The 24,796-nt window shown below is 55.4% G+C and overlaps 1 protein-coding gene across 1 annotated transcript; it reads left to right on the forward strand.

Annotated features, from left to right (window-relative positions):
* The first annotated feature begins 212 nt into the window (after positions 1-212).
* Sdc1 (syndecan 1) lies at positions 213-23,594 on the forward strand. Its single transcript, XM_028867592.2, has 5 exons — positions 213-595; positions 19,246-19,327; positions 20,148-20,635; positions 21,106-21,241; positions 21,458-23,594. The coding sequence occupies exons 1-5, from the start codon at positions 530-532 to the stop codon at positions 21,625-21,627; spliced, it is 942 nt and encodes a 313-aa protein (XP_028723425.1). The 5' UTR covers positions 213-529; the 3' UTR covers positions 21,628-23,594.
* Positions 23,595-24,796: the final 1,202 nt, after the last annotated feature.

Here is a 24,796-nt window from a genome sequence, read left to right on the forward strand (position 1 = left end):
GACACGACGCGGGAATCACAGATTGCCCGCACCAGTGCTCAGGGAAGGAAGGCGGGGTTCAGACCCGCGGGAGCTGAGGAGCGGGGTGGGCTTCGATCCTAGGAGGCGTGGACGGGGGTGTGGCTGTATCCCCGGGGGTGGGGCGCTCCAAAGGGGCGGGGCGGTCCAGAGGGCGGGGCCCGAGGGGGTGGGGCCTGGGGCTACCCAGGCCCGCGGAGCTGGGGGTGGGCGGCTAGTTTTTGCAACGGCTAAGAGCCCGTAGGTTTATTATAAGGCGGAGCTCGGCGGGAGAGGTGCGGGCCAAAGCAGACAGAGCCTAGCGCAAAGGAAGGGATCTGGCAGTCGGGAGCTGACTCGAGCCGGCGGAACCTGCAGCCCTCGCTCCGGACAGCAGCGCGCTGGGCAGGCGCCCGGGACAGCAGCAAAGCGCAGCGCAATCAGCAGAGCCGGCCCGGCCCGCAGCTCCGCGCAACCCGCAACTCCGACCCGTGCAGCAGCCCGCCGAGCTCCCGCCGCCGGTCTGGGCAGCATGAGGCGCGCGGCGCTCTGGCTCTGGCTCTGCGCGCTGGCGCTGCGCCTGCAGCCTGTCCTCCCGGTGAGTGTGGCCCGGGGCAGGGCTGGAAGGCGGCGGGAAGCCTGGACTCGCCACCAGCCGATGCCATGCAGGCGGCGGCACGTGGAGGGGGAGGGGAGCGGGGACTTCTTTCCCGCGCTGCCTGGCGGATCCAGGGGATGGTGAGCCCTTAAATAAGGACTCCTCTCCCAATTCCCTCCACGGCCCGTGGGTGCCGCGCAGGTCCCCAAAGCTCGTGGTCGAGGCTGGGGCGTCCCGCAGAGTGGAGCCTCCACTGGTTCCCGGCGCTCAATTAAGTAAAACGACTCCACATGGGTCTGAGTCCGCCGGCCTGCGGCGGCGCCTGGACTCGCTCTCTCCCGTTGCTGTCTCGCTGGCCACCTCAGCGGCCTGGCCTCCGCCAGTGACCCGGGAGGGATGCAGTAGCCATGGCCACAACGCCCTTTCCGCAGACCCTAATTCAAACCAGACTGCAGGCTGCGTCCCCAGCGCCATGGAGCCCGGGCGCCTGGCCCTTTGCACCGGGACAAGTTTGGGCGCAGCAGAGCCGGAGCGGGAGGGGGCGGACGTGCGGATCCCCGGAGGGACCAGGATCCGGGCTGTGCGTGGGACACAGGAGGGGTGGCGCGGGGCCCTTGAGTTTTTCTCTGGCTGTCCCAGGTGAGCAGGGCCGAGGTGGCAGCGGGGAGATTCCGGGAAGTTGGCTTCACAATGCTAAAGACCTTCAGAGCCCAACTTTGGGGTCGCTGAAGTTGTGCTGCCCCCCGGAGGGCCTCCTCCGCATGGCCGGCGCTGGGGACCCTCCCCGCGAGTGGACCCCGGTACGGCTCTTCCCCTCCCCCGACTCGGCTTTGTGCTGAAGCCGCGCGCAGGGAAGGCGGGTCCCTTGGCCCGCCCAGTAGGGCCGCGGGGAAAGAGGGACGAACGTGGAGCTGGCGATTGGTAGTGGTGGTGGGGGGGAAGGCCTTTGGGTAGGATGCAGCCCTCCACCTTGGGCGGGGGTCGGTCTCTCTAATGAGCGACTTGGCCGACAAAGAGCTTGTCGAGGGTCCCCAGAAAGTGCTCTCCCGCCCCAGCCGCCGTCCGCTAGCCCGCCTTCCCCAACGGGGGCGCTTTGTTCTCGGCCCCTGTAACCCTTCCCTGGGAACCGCCCCGCAGCGCCGGCCCTTGACGTGGGCCGGGTCCTGGGCCGCCGCCAGGTGTCAGCGCTGCCCGCCGGGTGTCCACGCCCCTAGCCCCCCGCACCCTCTGTGGAGTACCGGGGGGGGGGTCCTTTCGACTGGCCGGCTTGACCCTCCCCCCCCCGAGAGGCAGAGGCGAGGTGCGGAGCCTCTGGCTTTATCCCTTCCGGAAGTGGCAGTCTCCCACCGCCACATCTGGTCTGCTTAACTTTGATAGTCCTGGCAAAGAGAGACACGTGCACAGGGAAGCAGAGCTGAGCGCTGGTGGACACCCGGGTCCTGTACATAGAAAGTGGCACCTGGACACATACATCCCCGATCACTGCTAATGGGCATTGTCTTCGCCACTTCCCAGTGGCTCCATCACTCTGGAGTCTTAAGAGAGGAGGACCTCGAGACCTAACAAATTGCCCATGAGTTTGGGGGTGCGGGGGGAGTCTGTGGGGTGCTGAATCAGGGTTCTCAGGGAGGGGATACGGTTTCCCAACTGAGTCTCCGGGCACTCCGGGTTTTAAGGTCCAAGAAACTGCTCTTGAGGGTTGTGGTTTCTGTGGGATTCAGATTATGCCTGGAATCAAAGTTACCACTGTGAAGAAGAAAGTGGAGCCGCCTGGCATTGGCATGCCTCCCTGACCGGCCTGGCATTACCTCCGGCCGCACTCTCCAGGCCCAATGTGAGGCCTCACAGGGGTAGGAGAGATGTGGTACTGCGTTTCTTTCCGGCCAGGGTCTGGAGAGGTGGTGGTCGCTTTCCTGCTGTCTTGGGGGAAGTCAGCTAGAGCCCTCAAGCTCGCGTTATTAATACCGGGTAGGCAATTGGAGGTGGCAATTCTCTGTGGACTCTGTCTCCTGAAATTTCCTGTGCTCTGGGTAAGGAGCAGGTACCTCAACAGAAGGTGTTGGTGTGGGATATTGGACCCTTTAGGGAGACACAAAGCCTAGGAAGCAGAATTGTCTCAACGGGAGGGACCTACAGTCTTGGGAAGGCTTCCTGGGGGAAGAGGTTGAGCTGAGCCTGAACTCAGTCACTGCCCGAGCCTTGGGGACAGACTCCCACTTGGAGGCAAGGGTGTTCTTCCTTCTTATTCTTATTTTAAAACTTTGGTTTGTTTGTACACTTTGCAAACATCCATGTTTGGTTAGAAGTGGGTGGGGAAGAGTGAGGGCATTTCCAGAACTTCCTTTTTTTCCCCCTTCGGAATAATGAAGGCAATTGGGATTTACTTAAAATGGAAGCGGACAGCGAGACGTTGCCAGAGATCTCTCCTCTTCGGAGGGCTCCCTTAGCTCCTGTGGGAAGCAGGTCAGAACACCTCTGGGGACCAGTGAGATAGTGACAGTTGGGTGCCTGCCTGTGAATGGGCAAGGGGAGGCTGCTGGGAACCACTCCCCGGAGACTGGAACAGGTTCGTCTAAACTGTCCCTCAGTGCGTGTGTCCCCATGGTCTTTTGTTTCTGCTATGTAAGGAAAGAAAAAAAAAAAAAAAAGCCACTCTGGAATAGTTATTTGCTTTTTTTTTTTTTTTTTTTTGCTCTTTCTTTCCTTAATTATTTGGACTAGTAGAGACATTTCCCTTGAGGTCTGGCAGAGTGGGAGGGAGTGGGGGAGGCGAGGCTCGGCCTTTGGCGGTGATGTCACTGCTGGCTTGGGCTCCCCAGGGAGGGTGGAGCTGGTTTTAGCCTACCTGTGGCTCCTGATGGGCCCCAGTAAAACCTCATTAACACACATTGGTGGGGATCAGGGCCTGGAAAGAATGACTGGGGGAAAGCTTGGTTTTTGCAGTCCTTTCTAGACGTCCCCATCCTCCCCTCCCCCAGCCTTGCAGCACAATTTTGGATTCCTGAAATCCTCTGAGAATGTATCATCATGGTAGTCAGACGTTTTTTTCAGTGAGTTAAAATTTCAGCCTCTTTACAAAGTATCCTTTTTGTTTGTTTTACTTTTTTTTTTTTTTTTTTTTTGAGACAGAGTCTCTGGTTGGTTATGTAGCCCTAGCTGCCCTGGAACTCACTGTGTAGACCAGGCTGGCCTTGAACTCATAGCGATCCACTTGCTTTAGCGATCCACTTGCTTCTGACTTTACGTGCTAGGTTTAAAGGTGTGTGCCACCATGCCCCGCTTTTTACAAAGTATTCTTAACTTTGAGCAGGATTCTGACACCCTATTTCCTTTCCTTTATCCTCAACAATAAGATGCTAGGTGTATTCAATCCCTCCTGATGCTAGGCCCTCCTCGTCACAGTGCCAGGTCAAGCAGTCTCCTGGTTCCATGTGGCTCTGAAGAATACTGTGTCCTAGTGCCTGGTGGTTGGAATTCCTAACTGCCCTTTTCCTTCTCCGTCTCTGGTAGTTGGAATTGACCCTGGTGTCCCCGAGGGCAACGGCTTTTCTCTTCAATTCCGATTTGTTTTTTAGCAAGCTGAAAAACAAATCAGATTGGTTATAATTCTTACAAAAAGAAAGCTCTCACCTTTGGGTAAACTGTCAGGCTGTGTGAATTTGATGTCCCCCGTGGATCTCTGTTGAGACCGCTGCAGTGTGGACGTAGAATGGAAAAAAGGGAACTACCACCCCAAAGGTCCTGGACCCAGCGTGATGAAGAGCCATTGACCAGATGAAGGACCTAGGGACCTCCCTCAGTGAAGAAATGTCCACAGAGCTAGAAAGCACCTGTCAGCAGGAGCCCCAGTTCCCTAGTCTCTCATCTGTGACTTAGTGCCTCCAGCTACCTAGGCTAGCTCACTCTATGTGTTAATGAGCAAAGGACTTCCTTTGTTTTTGTCCTGAGACAAATTCTCACTCTGTAGCCTAGCCTAGCCTGACCTGGAAGTCTCAGCTCTTCTCCTGCCTCGGCTTCCAAAAGTGTTGAAATTACAGACATGAGCCGCTGTGCCTGGCTGGGAATCCTCTGCTTTATCCTGGACTGTGACTCCAGGCTTAGGTCTTGTCTCCCTCGCTTTAGTGTATGTTTTAGTTTACCTTCTACAGACTCTAGCTGTAGATAGATTGTGTCCTGTTCGGCAGTTTCAGACACAGCTTTGGATCAAGTGGCGCCCCGTACCGCAGCTCAAGTCTGCCACTCATTTACGGTGTAATCCTAAGTGACTCGCCTCACTTCCAAGTCTGCTTGTCCTCATCCGCAGAACAGACATCGCTGTACCTGTTCTCTGCCCTCATTCAGTCATTTGCGTATCTTATTTCCTAAGAGGTGGTGTGAAAGTGGTTTGTGATGAAAGAGCCGGAGGAAAGGTAGATGTTGATCATAGTTAAGGGTTACCTTTTATTGAGTGCCTGTTAGGGAGCGCTTGGTACCTTTCCTTACAGTCCCATGCAGTCTTTCCTCCTAAGCCTTTATAATGTATGCCATCGCCGCATGTTTTGAATGAGGAAGAGATGGCTTACAGAGGCCAGCCCCTCCTCGGAGAAGAAAGAGGCAGAAACGGGCCTTTTGGTGTGTGGTTGTATGGGTGTGCTTGTGTGTACACGTATGTATATGTGTGGTGTGAATACACTGTAGAGTTGTCCAATGTCTACAACCCCAAGAAGCCCTACACACGGGGTCTGGCCGAACCCTGGTGAGGCCCTGCCTGGTGCTTCCAGGTCTTACTTGGACACTCTTGGTTGTGAGCATTTTGCAGAGAGGGGATATTTGGCCATGTGCCTTTGGGCAAATCCTGAGTATTGGACAACACCCTGGGCCTTGGCTATGTGTACCTGATGGTTGCTTGGGTCCAGGCAAGAGCTCTTCATAGAAAGCTGAGGTCAGGAGACAGTGTGGGGTCCTGACAGTGGGCAATGTGCACCCGGGGCGACATAAAGCTCGCATGCTGGTGACCGAGTGCTGAGGCGTCTGGGCAGTGCCTGCCTGGTTCCCCTAGGCAGCACCCAACTTACGCTGTCTTTTATCCCGAGCGGGGGACACACTTACAGATTTAGTAGAGCCTTTGTAAGCCCTGGGAGGTGGGTATCCTGGCCACAAGTGGGTAGCTTGGGAACCAAGACTCCTGGCTCCTACGCTGCCTTCTCCTCCTGGCTCTTTCCAACGCCAGGTTAGGCTAGGGGAGCATTTGGGACATTAAATTATTTCTAGTCCCAAAGCACACGGAACATACTGTTTCCTAATTGCCTTTTCCCCACTATCCACCGATTTTTGAAGTGTTGGGTTGGAAAATTCCCTCCGAGAGCCTGCTTTAGTGTGTGCAGAGGGAAGATATTGGAACAGGAAGTCTGTAGAGAGAGTATTTTCATCTCCAGGACCTGGTGCTCTGGAGCAGAGTCAGCATGGTGTCATTTCCCTGTGGGCTATTCCAGGAGAGACTGGGTTTTAGGTGGGAGTGCACATTCGAGAACCTTCTATCGATCGAGTATGACAGGAACCAGAAGTGCACGGGCGTTTGTCTTTTATCACAAACAGGCAGCTTCAGGTGTGGACTGTAGACATGAGGTCCTCGGAGCGAGAACCCTGAACTTGGTGACATTTCAGCTCCAGATGGACATCGGGGGCCCCTGGGCAGTCCCCTCTGGGATGGCTTGCTTTGCCTGTGTTAGGATACTGCTATCTGATTTTCAGGACCTTCCCGGGTTACTTCCTCATTGTCGGTGTTGGGGAAACCCTGACAAGGGGGGGGGGTATTAGAGGAGGGGCATCCTGCTGCCTGGCATGTGCCTCTGTGTTTGGAGAGTCAGGAGGTCTGGGGCAGCCTGCAAGTGGAGGCAAGTTAAACATGACTGGGGAGAACTCAGTAGGAAATCTTTGGACCACTGACAGGCGGGCGTGGTGGTGTTGGTTGGTAGTGGTAGACTCACTCTCCTTTTTAGAGATTTGCCCAGGGATCTTTTCCTGCTGACTCTGGAGCTTCGGAGGCTTCTCGAGGTAGCTCCCCTGGGAGCCTCTCAAGGGTCTCACTCAAGTCTGTCTCCTGGTGTTTATGGCTTCGTGGGCTGCCTAATTATATAGAGAGGATATGCTCCTCTGGCCTCCAGCCCTGGGAAAAGTTCTGCCCGGTGACTCACCTGAGGCCTGCAGCCGTGCGTGCACACAGGCACACAGGCATGCTCAGGGGCTGCGGCCATCCATGCTGCACAGCCCTGCTCTTCTCACCCCATTGGGCTTTCCTTTGGATTCTGCAGCAGTGGTAGAAACATTTGGGAAACACTGGTCACCTCTTATTCGCTGCTCCCTCTCCGATTCTGGGTGTCTCCCCCCTTCATAACAGCACGTCTGATGCTCTTTGTGTCCCTGGCTTAGAAGCGTGCAGAAATTATTCCTCTCTAGGGCCCTGACTTCCTTGTGGCCCGGGTAAGTAGTTGACCCTCTGGGCCTGTGAAGTCTGCTCAAGGACTTTTTTCCTGCCCCCTGCCATGTCTAAGGGTCATGCGCTGGTAGAGACCTTGTCTTGGGATGGGTGAAGGTGACCTGGCATTTTGCTCTTTCTGTCTTTATCGCTTCTGGGGACTCAGCAGGGACAACTGACAGCTGAGGGGTGGGGTGGAGAAGGTCTCAGGACAGACCACTGTGGAGATGGGGGTAAAGGCAGGTTTTCAGATCGGTGCCCTTGGCATTCATTGTGGGAACCAGAGTGGATGAAGCCTCTGGGCAAGGTCAGGCTGGGGGTGGAGGCCAGGTGATGTTCTCTGCGCCCACACCCAGGCATCCTGGCAACCCTCCCCAACGTCCGCTCATCAGCAGGAATGAAAGCTGTGCCGGGCAGGTTGGGGCAGTGGGCAGGTGGGCGTGTTTATCGCTGCGCTCATCAGCTGAGTCACGATGCCAGGCCCCGTGAATCCGCCCTGGAGACTCACCCAACCCACCTTGACCCAGTGGCGCCCACTGGCATGCGGTGGGGCCGGGCAGTGAGACAAGACAGGCCTGGGGTGGGGGTGGGGGGGACTGAAAGACAAAGGGGGAGTTCATGACTTCAGGTATTCATGACCTATCCCAGCTGTGGTCATAGAAATTGTGGGTGTCTCAGGTGCCACCTGGGTCTCGGCTGTCCCAGGAAGATTCTGCCTTAAGTGCCGACGTGGCTCGAGCACCTGCTGGGGGTGCAGGAATGGCACCAAGGGAGAGTGCCTATCGGTGGAGTAGGCCCACCATGCTAGACCAGAGACAGTGGTGGTGAAGGGCATTCGTGACAGCCCTTTCCTGGAGGGTTTTGTCTCAGAGTCCCACAAGACTATAGGAGCTACTGGGGAGCCCGGACTGTGAATCAGGCTTCTTTCATGCTTTAGACTTGCCGGCTTTCTAGCTATTGAGTCCTTGGGGAGGGTCTCATAGATGGGGCATCGGGAAGTACAAGATACCCAGGCATCATCTCTGTCTCCAGGGATGGTAAGAGAACCCTTCCAGTACACTGACAGGGACCAGACCCCCTTAATCTTTCCTACTTGGGTCTGTCCTAGCTCTGTGGCCACAGAGGCCCTCTTTCTACCGCCCCATCTGTCTCATGAAGGGCAGCAGCTGAGCCCGATGCCTGTGTCTGCTCATCTATAGCCTCTGAGCGGGCCAGCCAGGTGAGGGGGGGACCCAGAACTAACAGGCTGTGAACACAGGATACTGACGCTAGACTTGGGGTAGGTGGGGAGAGTGAGGATCACTCCTCCCTAGGGTGGGGGTTCTTTGGGGGGAACTGAGGGGCTGGTATCTATCTACCTGTGGTGTCTAGCCTGTGCTTGTCCTTGGCTGCCATAACAGCAGTGGCTAAGGATGTTTTTGGGGCTTCACTGGTTGGGGACTTCATTGTATCAGAGAGGCACAAAGTGACAATAACTCTGATATTTTCTACAGCAGCCCTTGCTTGGCATCCCTGCTGACCCGGAAACACCCAGACCTTGGAGGTCTAGGCTCCTAGGAGAGAGTTACAGATGGATATGGGGGTCAGGTTTGGGCTCGCAGGGCCGCAGGCTGGAGAGTGTCTAAGGAGCCGCCGAGTCCGTTGTGGGAGTTGACGTCATTTCAGCTTCTCCCAGAGAAAGCTGAGGGGGTGTGGTGCGGTGTTGGGATCACATCTCTCCCAGAATGGCATGTTGGGGAGGGATGGGGCCCTTGCGTCCGGGCCCCAGGCTTGGTCTGTGGGCTGTGTGGTCTCTAGGTTCTGTCTACATTCCTGCCCTTGCCCCAAAGACACTCTGAAAGGCATTCCAAGTAGGCACAGTGTTCCCTCTCTGTTCCACTGCCCCCAGGAGGAGGCGGGCCTGGATTGTAGCTTTCTAGAACTGGTCCTGCGGACTCCATTGGTGGATGTGAGGTAGGACAGGCTGGGCGTACATTAGACTCACCGGCCCCCTGCCTTGCCACAGAAGTCTGGGTCTGCCTACCTTTGGGAATCCAAGCTAACTCAAATCTTCGAGGCTTGAATAAGGGGCTCCTGGAGGATTAGCTGGGTGTTTCACCTTGGCTGGCCTAAACCCAGGTTGGGCTAGAGAGAAGTCTAGGGTAGAATCTGGCCTACCTGGACCACATCCTGGCTTTATTGGTTCCTATGTAATCTTGCCTGTAACTCTTTACTTCTAAGCCTCGGTTTTCTTATTTGTGAAATGGGGCCATCATATCCTACCTGGAAGGGCTTTGGAAAAAATGAGTGAATACATGAAGTGGTTGGATTTTTCTCCTTGACTGGGGGAGGGGGGCGGGGGAGGGGGGCTCAGTCGACAGGGGCTCAGAAGTACAGGGTCGTATTAATGTGAATGGCCCTTCTGGTGGCCCTTCTTCTGGTATTGCCCCAGGAGTGCTGATGTCACAGGGTCTGCAAACTGCAGCTTTTGTCCTTCCTCAGACGTCCAGACTTTTCACCTTCAGTGAGGCTCTCTAGGAGGCTGGATCCTGGCCTGAGCTGTGTGGGCTGGGCTGGCAAAGTGGGAGGAAGTCAGGGGAACACAGACACCTGGGCCACCTGGGTGGGTGGGCGGGTGGGGGGCTCAGGAGAGCAGGGTTCCAGTGGTTGGGGGCCATTGGCTGTGCGTGGCGCTTCTCACTGAAGGTTACCCTGAGAGGAAGCAGATTCTCTGTAGACGCTAACGTAGCTGGGCCGGAGTGAAGGTGGGTGTAGGCCCCTCCCCTGAGCCCACTCAATGCCGGTGAAGGCCGGCTGCTCTTCTGCGGTGTGTGCATTGCTCTTCTGCGGTGTGTGCATTGTGCTGATGTAGCTACGGTCCGGCAGAGCAAACCTGCCTGGCCTCTCTCCACCTGGTGTGACACCGTGTGCCCTTAGACAAGTGACTGTCCTCCTTTGCCTTAATTTCCACATTGTGCAAGATGGGTACCGTCCCTGGGATCCGAAAGTGGTTTTCAAGATAGGTGAGCTGATTCAGGGAAAGTGCCCAAACCGGTACCCAGCACACGACTCAAGACACAGTGGCTGCCGATGACCGATTTCCTAAGGTCTAGATTTGTTCCTGCGCTTCACGTGACCCCCTACAGCCTGGGTCACGTGACCCCCACAGTCTAGGTCAGGTCCTTAGTTCCTCCCACCCACTGCTGGCCCCAGGACGGAGGCTGCCCCCATATTCCCTTTCGGCCACCTCTGTGTCATCTGTAAAGACTGGGGGGGCGGGGACGGGGGGAGGTTGTGCAAGCCTCCAGCCTCTCCAGGCTGTGAGATGTCAGTGAAAGGCCCTAGGCTGTTGGGTTCCTGTGTGGGCTGGGGCCAGCCCAGGAACTCGAGAACCCGCCCCACCCTTTCAGACGCAGGCTCCCCTCGGAGGAGAGTCCTGCTCCTCAGGCTAGCCCACCCTGCCCTGGGACCCCTCCCAGCGTGCTCTGCTTTCTGTGTGTTCCTTGTGTTTCCTAGTGGCCTCGGTGCCTTTTCAGGCTGAATTGTGCTTTACATGAGAGGGAGAAGCCACAGGCATCTTGTAGTTCACAAGGGGAAAAGAGATGTGTAATGTATGTCCTGAGTGTGGTGTTACGCTCACCTGCATTCTGTCAAAGGTTAAAGAAGTTTGCTCTTGGTCTCTTCTAGTCCCCCCTTTTATAATCTTTTCCCGTCTGCTGCCGCTCCTACCCAACTGCAGAGCCCCAGTTCCAGAATTAGCCCCTCCCCCACAGGAAACAGATTTATGCGATAATGTGAATGACCAGCACCCACCCCTTAGGCCCTCCCACGGGGCATTTTGATTTTCAAAAGGACATTGCACAACCACGGGACACAAGAAGAGAGATTTGGTGGTTAGGGTTGGAGTCATGTCCCCAACCTCCCAGCTGGCACCCTGTCTGCCGCAGGTGGTGTGTCGAAAGCTGTAGTTTCTGCTTCTGTGAAACTTGAGGATACTTTATTTAGCCAGTTGGGGGGGGGGGCAATGGCCAGAGAAGTCTATGTGGCGCAGGTGTCGGGCCCCCATGCCCTGCTGAGTCTATAATCAGCTAGATGGCAGGTTTTCGGGTGCAGGCAGCCTAGGAGTGATCCTGGTGAAGTTCCTGCCCTGTTATCTATCCCCCGCCCCCCAACTCATCGGCCATCTCTCGAGTCCCTTGGCCCTAACCAGCAAGATGTGCCCAAGGGAAGCTGAGAAGACCCTTAGCTTCTCTTTAGGGGTAGCCTGGGGTCAGCACGATGCGGGGTAGGGGGGGCAATGCAAGAATGCCTTGGCTATCCCTTTCATCTGCACAGGCTGCTACCCAGAGACACCTTGATTCCAGACCTCTCCAGCCGCCTCCTGGAAGTGCTCTTTGGAAGTGGCGAGAGGTGACATCAAGTCACTGTGCCCCGTGTCCCTGCTCTCCACCTGCCACCCCTGTTAGAAGTCATGTTCGTGGTCTGCTGCCCATTGCTTCAGCCACTGTGTCTGGCTGCCCCTTGAGGGTGAGCCAGACCACCCCCCTCGACACCCCCCACCCCTCACCCCCACCCCACCCCACCCCACCCCGCCTCAGCCAGAGGATATGTGGAGCCCTCTTGCGATCTGTGAAATCCCTATGGTACAGATGGGTAGCCCAAGTCAGGCTCGTTTCCAAGAAACAAGAGCCCAGATTGTAAAACACCTTTTTTTGCTATTTTGGCTTTTCTCATTTTCTCTTAGCACATCTGGCTGGTCAGGGCCAAAGGACTTGAAGAGAAGTGGCTGACAAGTGTCGGGGTGGGGTGTGTGTGGGTCGGGGGGATAGGTTCTGTCGCTCCCTCTAGGAGCAGTACCTGGTGAGAGGCTGGCTGGGCCTGGGCCAGGTGCCCTTGCTCCACACGGACTGAAATCTTGCCCTGCCTGTCCTGGCTGGGTTCTGGCAGGTGGGAGCTGTGGAGGAACTGGTCTTCCAGCCCCAGCTCCACACCCGGCTCTCAGCTGAGCCTGCTCAGAGACTAGTCCTGGCATGTGGATGGTGGGGCAGGTGCCAGGCCCGCAGGGAGGTGTGGGCATCGGGGTCCTCGAGTGGCCCTGACCTATTGTGGGCACTGGGGTTTGGAGGTATGGTGCAAGGAAAGGGCCCGGTGCCAGACTTGGCTCTGGCATTGACCTCGGTTTGCCATCGGACGTTCCACCGAAGGGAAATGCTGGCCAGGAGGGGTCGTTACAACCAAGAAAGGATACTGTCTTCACACTGCTCGTTCCCAAGAAGCCCCAAGACACCGCAGAGGATGAGCAGAAGTCGAGCAGCCTTGGAGACTGTTGGTGGGGGGATGTGGGGAGGATGGGTGTGCACCCAGGGGATTCTGGGAAATTGGTCCCATCTGGAAGTGCAGCGAGGGTCTGGGCCTTGGAGGTGCTGTGGGGTTCTGTACTCTCTAGCTAGGCAGCTGACACTCCTCTTTACCTGCCTGTCCTCACCTTGGCCCCACCCCGGGCTGGGCCTCTCCCTCCCCCCGCTACTGGGTCACCAGTCACCTTCCCTGCAGGCCCCGGCTTGACTGTTGGTGGAGACACAGAAAGCTGATAAATCATGGTGCCTGTCAGCCGGAAATTTGGGTGTTGCCTGGAGGCACCAATGGGGGCCCTCCCTCCTGGAGGCGGCTTTGGGGGTGTGGGTGGGGGGCTGTGCTCTGGGTCTTGAGGCCTCCCTGTAGTTTCTCAGTTCTCTGAGAGAAGTGAGGGGTTGGGCATCACCCCCGGCACAGATCTCTGGCCTCCGATCATCACATACTGCCCAGCGTGACCTGTGAGAGCCATAAAAGAATTCAGGATTGTCCGATCAAGCCACTTCATTCCCCACCCACACAGCGGGTCCAGGGATGCACAGGGAGCTGCCCAGACACCCAATGTAGAAGTAGTTGAACTAAATCTGGTACTGTCGGAGGGTCTCTGGGACAGTTCACCCTGTTGCTACATGCTCCCGGCATTTCAGGTAGGACTAGAGGAAAAGGTCACTGTGGGGAGGAGGGCAGTCAAGACCCCAGGCCGCAGGACACCAGGATACAAGCTGAGGGCTACCAGGAGAGGAGGAGATTTTAGCCACATTCTTTCCTGCTCCTGGAGACACAATGTATCTCGTAGCACAGTTTCCCCGGAGGCCCACCTTTTACCTCTGGGGCCCCAGCATCTTCCCACTGAGGTCCGGCAAGTTACACTCTGGGGCAGCAAGGGTGAAGATGTTGGGCCAGGAAGCCAGCTACTTGGGAAAAGCAAGGTTGTTCCTAGTAGGCCCTGGCAGGAAGGAGGTCTGAGCTTGGTGGGTTTAAGAGCCTTTGGAAGGCTGGACGTTCCCTCAGCTCCTTGGTGAATTAGGCTCTCCTTGCACCATGACGGTTGTCTGTTAAGAGTGAAGGCATCGGAAGTAAAGAATCGGCTAGAGCCTTCCCAGGTTGCTTTGCTCCTGGCCCTGGCTTACAGTGCTTGAACTCGGTGTCTTGAACACTGGGTTCAGTCAGGGAACCGGAGCGGAGGTCTTGCCTTCCTCAGCTCCCGGCCATGGCACCTCTAAGTGGAGCCTCCTTGCCTCTTCTAGATGCGGTACAGTCCCTGAGCAGGAAGTATCGTCTGATGTTGTGGTAGCTCTTGGGGGTCCCTGGATGTCTTTCTCAGGTCACGTGTCCAGTTGTATAGAGGAAGGTGGAACCTAGAGTTCTGGAGCTCAGAGTCCTCAGCGCCCCAGAGCTGTGAATTCTGTGGGCGAGAGGAATTACTCGTACCTCTTAGACCCATAGGTCTAACCAAGACACTGGGGGTGGGGGTCAGGGTAGAGCTCTTGTATACTGTGAACCTACTGGAAACCCTCTGGGGTATTTGCTGTGGAGCCGGGTCTTGGTTGGATAAGAGGGAAAGGTATTTATCTTGGTGTGGCTGTGGGGGCTCATTCAGCCTTGGACTTCCCAGTGTCGATTGGACAGAGACCATGTGACTGGAGCCTGGGCTTCTGGAACAGGTGTGGAGGCCCCAGACTAGCTGGGATCCAGGCTGCCTGGGCATGGCTGTGACCCAGGTCCTTTGATAACAGCTGCTCTTTGTCACTGGATGTTGTGACTAATGGGACTTGTTGATTCAGTGACTCGGCTCCCACCCACAGAAGCTGGGGGTTCTGTTATGGTACCAGGCAGCCGCAGACAACCCGGAGTTCCGCCTCTCTTTCCCACTCCATGAAGCGAAGTTCCCAGCACTGCCCACTGTCTTAGTCTCTACTGGGGCCTTCCTAACCCAGCCCCTGGGGCTTCTCTCCTTCCCAAAGCTCCTGGAGTGGGCCACTGGGTATGTGCTGGGCGCTCTGTTAGGGTCAAGACCAGGCTATTTCTGATCTCGTTAAAACCCCTCCAAGTTCCCAGGTGATGGATTATTCCAGATTTTTGAAGTTAAGGAACCCATTTAATACCAAATTCTGCAACCTAAAATTTTTTCTTTTATTACATTCTTTTATTTTGTGTGGGTACATATTTGTGCGTATGTGTGTGGACATGCATGTGAGGGTCAGAGGACAATTTGGGGGAAGTCAGTTCTCTCCTCCTACCATGTGGGTCCTGGGGGGTGGAACTCAGATCTTCAGGCTTGGAGAGAGTGCTTTACCCTTCAAATATTAACTATACAGCCCTATGGCGTCAGAAATGCTTTTTAAGGGCCGTGTGATTTAGATACCACTGAAGTTTCACAGTAGGTGACATGGGTAGTGTGTTAGGGTGTTGATTGGAAGCTATAGGTCTTTGTGCCTGATGGCGGCAGACTAGTAGGGGCTGGGCAGATGGGCATCCGCTCCAAAAAACCCATAATCCCTGACCCTCTCGGAGACACCCACTTGGTAACAGCGGAGGTGTATGCATCCTAAGGATATCGTGACAAAGTGCTGGAATACAGACCACCCTCAGCCCCAGGCAGCCAGGACATAGGGCTCCATAGATTGCAGTGACTGCCATGGAGGGTTGCCTTCCTTCCAGTCGGTGTGGGTGTGAGAGCTGGCAGGAAGTGCCTCCAGGCTGCCATGAAGCATCCCAGCCAGCCTTCTGCCCACCGCTCCGAATGAGCTCTTTGGCTATGACTTGCAACTGCAGGTGAACTCTCTCCTGGACCTTGTCCTGACCCAGGCCGAGTCAGGACCCAGTGTGTGCCCGGTACCCCACCTGGGCTGCTAGGCAGGGCTAAGCATTCCTCTTGCTTCCTAGAGCGACAGCCGTAGTGAAGAAACAGAGACCATTTTGCTTGAAAAAGATGAGCTCAGCCAGAGGAGATAGATGCTCCTTAGGTCTGGGGAGTGGGGTAGAAAGGATGTACTAGTGTGTAGGGACACTTGTTGCCTGGATGGCCTTGGGTAGGTCCTTTACCCTGGGAGGTGCTGTTTCTTATCTAACAGATACTAATCTCAGCCGGAGCTGAGGAGCTGCAGGGGAGAGAGGAATAGGAATCGGAATGAGTAGTGAACATTCTCTCCAGCCCTACAGAAGCCTGAGGCCTTTGCCTCTCTTTTCCTGGCCTGGGTCCTGCCTTGGGTATCTCACCAGGGCCCTTACCACACAGCCCCAGGGGATGCCCCAAGCAGAGGTGTTAATTGACCTCTCTTCTGTGTCCATACCCCATATGTCTGCTCCCATGATCCTTCTAGGTAGACTGAACTTCAGACTTTGGGTTTTCAAATCAGCTGGCTTCCACGCTTTGTGCTTAAGTGAGAGGGAGCTAAGTGGCCCTGGGTTCGATAGCACAGGCCATGAAAACCTTTCTTACCATGAGGTTTCTGCTATGTGCTTTGAAAATTGTGTGTGTGTGTGTGTGTGTGTGTGTGTGTGTATCTATCTGTATCCATGTGTGGTATACATGTACCACAGCAGGCATGTGGAAGAGGTTGGGCCTGCTTAGAAGAAAGAATCTTTTCTCCTCTTCATTTGAGTCCCAGGATCCAACTCGGCTCACCTTTACCTGGTGAGCCGTCTTGCCTGCTCTGTTCTCCATTCTTGACTTGTTTGGTGTACAGCTGATCGTCCTGAAGCCAGTAGAGGAGAAAGATAAGGCTGGCTGGCTTGCCTTTACCCTCCCCGAGTGGCAAGAGATGGGGGGACTCGATGGGAGTTTCTTTATCCCTAGACATCCCTGACGGTCTTGGAAGGACCCAGGTCAGAAATGATACCCAGGAGGGCCCTTCTAAGCCCAGCAGGAACACTATAGACTTCTAAATCATACCTGAAATTTGCATCAGAAACCCCAGTCAACTGGGACCTGGGGAGTCCCGGTTCAGACTCACCCCCCCACACACACACCCCCATCTCTTCATGGGCTGAAGTTTCTTTCTTCCTTCAATCGTGATACCATCGTGAAAGGTCTCTGATGAGGGTGGAGGTGGGGCAGTCAGCGAGCTGCTTCTCTTTCCCTTAGCAAAGGTTGGGGGGCGTGTAGGACAGGTGTGCTGCCCTCCCCGGCCCCCACCCCACCCCCACCCTGCATTCCCTGCCCTGGACCTTGGTTTTCTGGTTTCAGTCCAGATTTGCTTTAGAAGCTTGTTGTGTAGACAAGATCAGAGCGGAACAAGCTGAGCAAAGCCGGAGGAACAAATTGCTTCCCTGTGAAGACCCAATCTTACCTAGCTCTAAGAGAAGCCCCTCCCCCCTTTTGGGAAATTGCTGACTCTTGGGACTTCTCTATGGAGAGAGGAAGCTAGCTGCCTTATGTGTGCCTGGACCCCTGTATATCACTGCAGACTTAGCTACCTCACCTTGAATAAGGTCTGCTGCACTCCTGGTGTGTGGCTCAGGCTGTTCCGGTTGGATCCGGGAACCTCGGCTCCATCTCCAGCTCGCCGTCCCATGGAGGGAGTCCGTGGATTAGGAGAGGGTAGAGTTGGGACCTAGAATGAGGCGGAAGCTGTGATCTTGGGGTCCTTCCTGTCTAGAGGGTGCTGTTCTCCACGGAGGCAGCCACAGGGAAGGCTACCACAGGAAATCTGGGGTACCACCTGGGATAGTGCAGATGGGATGTGGGCTGACATCCAGTGAGGGGATGGATTCTGACTATTCTGTGGATGGGCCACAATGATCATGGTCTACTGCAGTGGTTCTCAACCTGTGGGTCACAGACCAGACGTTTCCATTGCGATTCATAGCAATAACAAGATCATATTATGAAGTGGCAACGAAATAATTTTATGGGTGGGGGGGGGTCACCGCAACATGAGAAACTGTATTAAAGGGTCATGGCGTGGGGGCTGTAACGGCTCATCCGAGTTGCGCCCCAGCGAACCAACTGTCAATGAAGTTGGGTCTGTCTAAGTTCAAAGCCTTTGTCCCAGGGGAGAAGGGCATGCCTGCTTTTTTGCTTTGTACTTCTAAAGGAAGTTCAATGTTACTCCTGGCCTGGCGGCTTCTACACGTGCTGGACCGGCCCCCCGTAACCACTACACATCTGTAACCTTCCACCATGGGTTCCAACAGCCATGCCTGACTCTCCCTACCAATAGGACTGGCTGGGTCCTGCCAAGCTTCCTGGGCCAAGGTGACCCTGTGTCCTTGGTGCTAAGTCTCAGCTGGGCCGCTCTGCCTGGTCTTTAGAGGCCCCCGGTGAACTGGCTCTCTCCTGACTCTTCTCTCGCAATTCCACCTTGAGCCTGTGCTCTCCTGTCCACGTGGGCCTCCTGGCGTCAGGGGTGGCCCCCAGTCCCAGAGTCTCCCATCACAAGTCCAGCAGCTCCCCACTCCTTCCTGAGGACCATGGCCACGGACGCTTGTTACCCGCCAAGGCTGTGTGTTCTTCCGCTCGTGCAGAGATTCTGTGACCGTTCTGTAGTGCGGTTGTTGTTGGCGCTGGCACCCGTTTTTTCAGATGGGGAGACTGAGGCCGTAAGATGTGTAGTGACATCCCTAAGGCCACGCAGCTGGTGAGTGACAGAGGCCAGGGGGTCTCTGGGGCCTTTGGCTGAACCATGATGTACTTCTTTTTCTGCTTGGTTGAGACAAGAGTCTCTCTAGCTCCGGCTGGCCCAGGACACATGTAGGCGTGAGGCTGACCTCAAATTTACTGTAATCTTTTATATCTCCCTGTTGAGTATTAGGATGGTAGGCAGGCGCTGTTCCTCCCAAACTGCTGTACTGTCTTTTTTTTTTTCCAAATTCGTTCTTTGTTCTGGTCCGTGCTGGGGCCCTTGTAAGATGGTCTGTACTGAGCTGGGTTATTTGGGGGTCGTCTCCTTGCCCAGCAGGGCTCTCATAGCTCCCCTCCCCATCCCTTGCTTACCTGGGCCTTCTGTACCCGGTGTCTTGGAACCAGTGCTGGGGGCAGCCATGGGCCCAGCTCTCGGCCCCTTTCCCAGCCTGCCTAGCTGGGGGCCAGTGCTCCACATCCCCCATCCCTGTGGGACTGTGTTTGCACACGCCACCACCTGCAGCCCCTTGGAGCTGGAGCCGGCAAGGCGGGCCACATTCCTGCAGCTGCTGTTGCCAGGGAGAGCCCGGCTCAGGCCCACCGCCCATTCACTGGGGCCTCCTTAATGCAGACGCCTTTCAGATTAGCCTCCACTGTCCCCAGCCCAAAGGGCGCCCCGGCCTTTCTTCACCGAGAGGACCAGGATACAGTCCTTCCTGTGGCTGAGAAAACGGTCCTTGTGGCCAGGCCTAGGGGCCAGCACAGAGAGGTCCACCATGCCAGGCCTGGCCCTGCTTCTCACGCTTAAGGCTTCTGTGCCTACACCCTAGCGTCTAGCTCAGCTGGACACTGATTTTTCTAAGTGCAGATTGTTTCGGTGTGTGTGTGTGTGTGTGTGTGTGTGTGTGTGTGTGTGTGTGTGTGTGTGAAAGCTCCCCACGATGGCCCCGGTGCCTGATTCTCGGGGTAGAATCAACGGATGGACTTCCCAGGGATCACAGCTTGTGTTCCCAGGTTGGGTTCCCTAAGTAGACAGACATCCAGGGGTGAGGACCGTGTCCCCATCCCTTGCCCCTCCACCTGGCACCAGCTTAGGTCGTTACAGTATCGGGGATATGAGGAAGGGGGGGGAGGCTGGCTTCCCAGAGCTGAGAGCCCCAGAGCCACATGCAATGGCTGCTTCCTGCATGTGCAGCTGGGATGGTTGGCTGAGCCTCTTTGGCCTGCCTAAGATGGGAACTCAGGGATGCTGGGCATTGGCCAAGCCTCATCTCAAACTCCTCTTTGATCTTTCCCTAGCAAATTGTGACCGCAAATGTACCTCCTGAAGACCAGGATGGCTCCGGGGATGACTCTGACAACTTCTCTGGCTCAGGCACAGGTAAGGCTGACCCGGAACATTGAGATGGCCACAGGTCATGGCCGGAGTGGGTGAGCAGACAGTCACTTAGTTTTAGTGAGTCCCCTTTCTTCCCCATCCGGTCCTCAGCTGTTGGAGTCAAGAGGGACAGGGCCAGAGGGAAGAATGATGTCCAGCTGCAAACCGTTTAGTTAAGGGAGATCCCCAGAGAAGTGCAGTGGCTCCCAGAGGCAGCCTCTAGAGACAACCTTTGGAGAAGGAGTTTGACTCCACTGAGCCTTTGGTGTTCCCATCTGTGAGATGGGAATACTATGCCCCAGAGGCTGTTGGGAGCTTCAGGTAGCACGGCGTCAGCTGACTGTAGACTTGCCCTCACCTTCCCTAGATAGCATCTGTCTGGGGAAGAGAAGGCTTTGAGCTGCAGCAAACCTAAGAGGTCTCCCAGAAGGGAGGTCAAGGGGTCGGGGGCTGGGGCTGGGAGTGGGGTTTAGAAGGGAAGTCAAGGTAGCCGTGGGAAGCGAACCAGAGCAAAGGGCTGGGAGATAGGAGGTAGGCTGCAGCCATGTGCCCCTAGGCCTTTGGGGAAGAGGGCAGGGTAGATGTGTGTCCTGGGTTCGGGTCCTATCATCCATGGTGCCTTATCCCATGCTCCCAGCAGAGGCTGCTCCCAGGCAGGGGAAGCTACAGAGGGCATCTTTTCTGGCCCGTTTTTCAGAGTTCAGCCTTGGCTGATTCACCCTGGGGGGACTCAGGCCCCAGTCTCCTCATAGCGTGAACTTGTCGGGCTTGATTGACACCTGGGGACCTCCCTACCCTGACACCCCCACTTCTGACCCTGTAGGTGCCTTGCCGGACATCACTTTGTCACGGCAGACTTCTTCCCCTTGGAAGGACGTGTGGCTCCTGACAACCACACCCACCGCTCCAGAGCCCACCAGCGTGGACACCGAGGCTGCCTCCACCGCCGTCCTGCCGGCAGCGGGAGAGAAGCCTGAGGCGGGAGAGCCAGCGCTTGTCGCAGAAGTGGACACCAGCCTCACCGCTCGGGACAAGGGCGTGGAGGTCACCACCAGGCCCAGGGAGACCACACAGCTCCCCACCACCCAACGGGCCTCAACGGCCAGAGCCACCACAGCCCAGGCACCTGTCACATCCCATCCCCACAGAGACGTGCAGCCTGGCCTCCAGGAGACCTTGGCTCCCACAGCACCTGGCCAGCCTGACCATCCACCTCCAAGCGTGGCGGATGGAGGTACTTCCGTTGTCAAAGAGGCTGCTGAGGATGGAGCTACCAATCAACTCCCTACAGGGGAGGGCTCCGGAGAGCAGGTGAGTGGCTTTGTATTTCCTGGGTGGCCACTAGGACCTGGCATCTGTCACCCAGCACCCTAACGTCCCTTTGTCCTGTAAAACACATTGTAGTCCTCACCACAGTGACGGGGTTAACAGGTTCCCACCTTCCTCCTGCCCTAAATAGACTGATTACAAGATCATTAGTAGGCTTCTTAGACATCAATCGGGAGCTAGTCACCTAAAGTGACACCAGGGAGAATTTTTTCTCTCTTGGAGCATCATGGGATTTTCATACAAAAATGTGTGCTTCCTGTCACTCAAGGTGGTCTCTGGGCCTTAGGCAGCCAGGGTCCTGAGTGTGATTGTATTCCATGACAGAGGCTGGCATAGGTTGGGTATGTCTGAAGTGGGGTGGGAGGGAACCCCAACAGGGTATGGCGGCAGTGCTCCAGGTTGTGATTGCGTCAGTGGCTCCATTGACCCCATCCCGACTTGCCCTCCTCTAGGATTTCACCTTTGAAACATCTGGGGAGAACACAGCTGTGGCCGCCATAGAGCCGGACAAGCGGAATCAGGCCCCAGGGGATGAAGGAGCGACAGGTGCCTCTCAGGGCCTTTTGGACAGGAAGGAAGTGCTGGGAGGTGAGTCTTTTTTTTTTTTCAAGTAGGTAGGAGAAGGCAGGCTGTGGCTCTGTGGTGGCCTGGGTTTCTAGGGGGAAGCCATCTCTAGCCGTGGGGTGGGGAAGGAGAAGGGGACGAGTCTGGATGGCCCAGGCTGCTTCCTGGGTTGTCCGTGGGGAGAGACTGCTGCCGTGCCTTGTAGCCACTGATCTGAGACAGCCTCTGTCCCCTCCCTAGGTGTCATTGCTGGAGGCCTGGTGGGGCTCATCTTTGCCGTGTGCCTGGTGGGCTTCATGCTGTACCGGATGAAGAAGAAGGACGAGGGTAGCTATTCCCTGGAGGAGCCCAAACAAGCCAATGGCGGTGCCTACCAGAAACCCACCAAGCAGGAGGAGTTCTATGCCTGATGGGGGAATGGTTCTTGCTCCCCACCCCACCCCTGCCACTCACTAGGCTCCCACTCATTTCTTCTGTGAAAAAAAAACTCCAGGCCCTGGCCTCCCCACCACGGTGTCGCCTCCTCGGCAACCCAGACCCTTCCGGCTGTTCCTGCCCGAGCAGCCCCAGGGTGTGCTGGGAATCCACTCTACTTCTTTGACTTCTGCCTAGAAGCTTGGGCGCAAAGGGTTTCTTGCATCTGACCTTTCTACCACAGCCGCACCCCGATGTCCACTATGCTGACTTGGTTTCTCCAAAGGGGAGGAGACCCGGCCCTGGAGAGAAAGGGGACCCAACTGCTTTGGACCTAGATGGCCCGTGATGGCTGGACGATGGGGGGGAGGGCAGGAGAGGGGCCTCGGCTGCCACGCTATCATAGCACTTACCCGTAGAGACCGCTTACCCACGGTTGGCCGTGCTGTGGTAGGGGACGGAGTCCCGGGCTCCTTGGAATTCACTTCGCATTGTGGGGAAGTCTACCTTAGAGATCAACTTGTTTTTGCACATGTTTTCCTCTTAGTTTCTCTGTTCAGAGCCCCGGTCGGCTTGACTTCTGGGGTAAGGCAAGTCAGTTGACTGGTGTCCCTCATCTTGCTTCCCTCATCCACATTCAGGAGACAGCAGCAGGGTCATTAAGACTTTTTTTTTTTGTTTTTTTGTTTTTTGTTTTTAATTAACCTAGAAGAACCAAATCCGGATGCCAAAATGTAGGCTTAGTTTGTGTGTTGTCTCTAAGTTTATCTACAGCTCACGCGTGCAACAGGGTATGGACTATCTGTATGGTGCCCCATTTTTCTGGTGGTCCGGAAGTAGGCTGGCTAGTCCAGGATACCATGGGGTAGCCACCTCTTGACCAGTCATGCCTGTGTGTCTGACTGAACTCAGGGCCATGGCCGTGGCCTGGGCCACTGCGACATTGGAAGAGCCTGTGTGAGAACTTACTCCTAAGAGTACCGTCTAGGGACGGAGGGGGGGAGATGACTGTGGGGTGGGGGGAGGGGTTGGCCAGGCTGCCCAAGACTCTCCCACCCTTGGTACCATCTCTGGTCACCTCTCTCCCGGAAGTTGACAAGACACATCTTGAGTACAGTACGGCTGGCACACTGGCTCCTCCATCGAGAACCAAGTTGACCTTCAGCTCCTGCGGGGGGCCCGCCCCCAGGCTGGAGTCAGAAATGCTTCCCAAAGAGTGAGAGTCTTTTGCTTTTGGCAAAACGCTACTTAATCCAATGGGTTCTGTACAGTAGATTTTTGCAGATGTAATAAACTTTAATATAAAGGAGTCCTATGAACTCTATTGCTTTTTTTTTTTTTTTTTGCTTCTTCTCTGGGCTGGTGGTGTAGATGTAGCCAGCCTTTTCTCAAACCCTGGTAGCTCAGGGGAGCTCGACTCAAGGCTACATGCCTCCACTTCTTCAAGGGGTAGGATCCTGGGTCCAGGATTCCTCTTAATTTTTTGTTTGTTTTTGTTTTCTTTTGGGCCAAACTTCTTTTGGAAGTTGGTAGGTTCAGCCAAGGTTTTCCAGGGCCTGATGTCTGCTCTTCTAAACGGTTTAAGTAGCTGGGACTGGAGTGTAACTTGACCTGGGGTTGACTAGAGTCACGCTTGGTTTGCAGAGCAGACACCTGGGACACCCTTCTTCCCACGTGTTTGCTGGGACACTTTCCGAGGACTCCGTGCTTATTTACCTCAATGATGTTCCAGCTGCTGGCGAGGCTGCTGGGTGGCTCAGTTAGACAAAAGACCTGTGTGCCCTGTGTTTCATCTCGGAACTTGTTGCCGGAACGTAATGGCTGGATATGATGGGGGTGGGGTGGGGGTGGGGTCAGATCTGAGACGGCACTCGGCTGAGAGCTTGTGAGACAGGGGCCAAGCCTCAGGCTGGGCCCGTTCATGTAATTGCAATAAATGGTACATGTCCATTTGGACAGCAGACTGGTGGTGGTTGTGGAGTCTCTTCTTGGTCCGGCCATGTCCTACTCTGTGGTTTTTGGAATGGGAGTCTAACTGGTCTGTGTTCTGACTTGGTACCAAATAGCAACAGTCTGCCGTCCTTGCCCAGACCCCGGGGCAGGACTTTGGGCTTGCCTTCTCCCAGGACTCCTGGCTTTGCACCTGTCCGGCTCTCTCAAGTGTATCATGCCAACTCCAGCTGGATTATTCCTTCCCCTGGGGTCATGAGGGCTCTGCTGACTCTGAATTTCAGAGTTTGCTGTCTGTTCTGTTTGCTCATTGTGTAATTCTTTAAAAAAAAAAAACAACTTTCACTAGCAAACAGTCTCATCTGTGAAAAGACCTACAAGGATTGTCTGCCCAGTGGGAAAAATGACAGCAGGAGATTGGAAAGTCAAAAAAGCACAGAACACCAAGGAGCGCCCCCAGATTATGGGGGAGCAGCTAGGTGTCTCCCCTCAGCCTCATCTGGTCCTGGGTGCCGGTCAGCCTTGACACTAGGCTTGTCCTTGGGGGGGGGGGTGCAGAGCTGGAGGAACTGTGCCTATTGATACAGCAGGACCTACAGGTTCCAGTTGCTGAGCACGTGGTACTCTCTTCCCACGCATTATACTCCAGAAGCAGTCCTGATGGCTGGGCCTAGGGACACACGTGCCTGTAACACCAGCAACTTGGAAGGTCTACCTGAGTTGCAGAGTGAGTTCAAGGTCAGCCTGGGCAAATTCCAGAGACGCTGTCTCAAAAAGCAAATACAGGGGCCAGCAAAGATGGCCCAGTAGGTAAAACACTGCTCGTCACCAACTCGGACAACCTGAGTTCCACCCTCAGAACCACCTGAGGAGAGAGAAAGGGCAAACTCCTGCAAATTACCTTCTAACCTTTACATGCATACATCTGAGCACTCTCTCCAACTAAACAGAATTTTGTTTTGCTTATTTTAAAGTTATATAATGTGGTTGGACTATATTCTCCCCAATTCCTATATCCCTCTTCCTCACCCAACTTCTCTCTCAAAAAACAAAAACCCAAATCAAAATAAAAATGCCAGCAAGAAAAAAATAAGTGAATAAAAAGCGCACACACACACACACACACACACACACACACACACACGGGCATGGGGCCTGCATTGGTGTGTGTGAATTACCAATACAGTGCCACGCCATTAGAGAAAATTTATTTTC

Source organism: Peromyscus leucopus, chromosome 22 (assembly GCF_004664715.2).
Source record: "Peromyscus leucopus breed LL Stock chromosome 22, UCI_PerLeu_2.1, whole genome shotgun sequence".
Lineage (NCBI taxonomy): Eukaryota > Metazoa > Chordata > Mammalia > Rodentia > Cricetidae > Peromyscus > Peromyscus leucopus.

What these genes read in the sequence shown, in the direction of transcription:
- Sdc1 (XM_028867592.2), top strand. Translation starts at nt 530, where the DNA reads ATGAGGCGCGCGGCGCTCTGGCTCTGGCTCTGCGCGCTGGCGCTGCGC. An exon ending in GCCTGCAGCCTGTCCTCCCG is followed by an intron (nt 596 to 19,245) that starts GTGAGTGTGGCC and finishes ATCTTTCCCTAG; the next exon opens with CAAATTGTGACCGCAAATGT. An exon ending in CAGGAAGGAAGTGCTGGGAG is followed by an intron (nt 21,242 to 21,457) that starts GTGAGTCTTTTT and finishes TCCCCTCCCTAG; the next exon opens with GTGTCATTGCTGGAGGCCTG.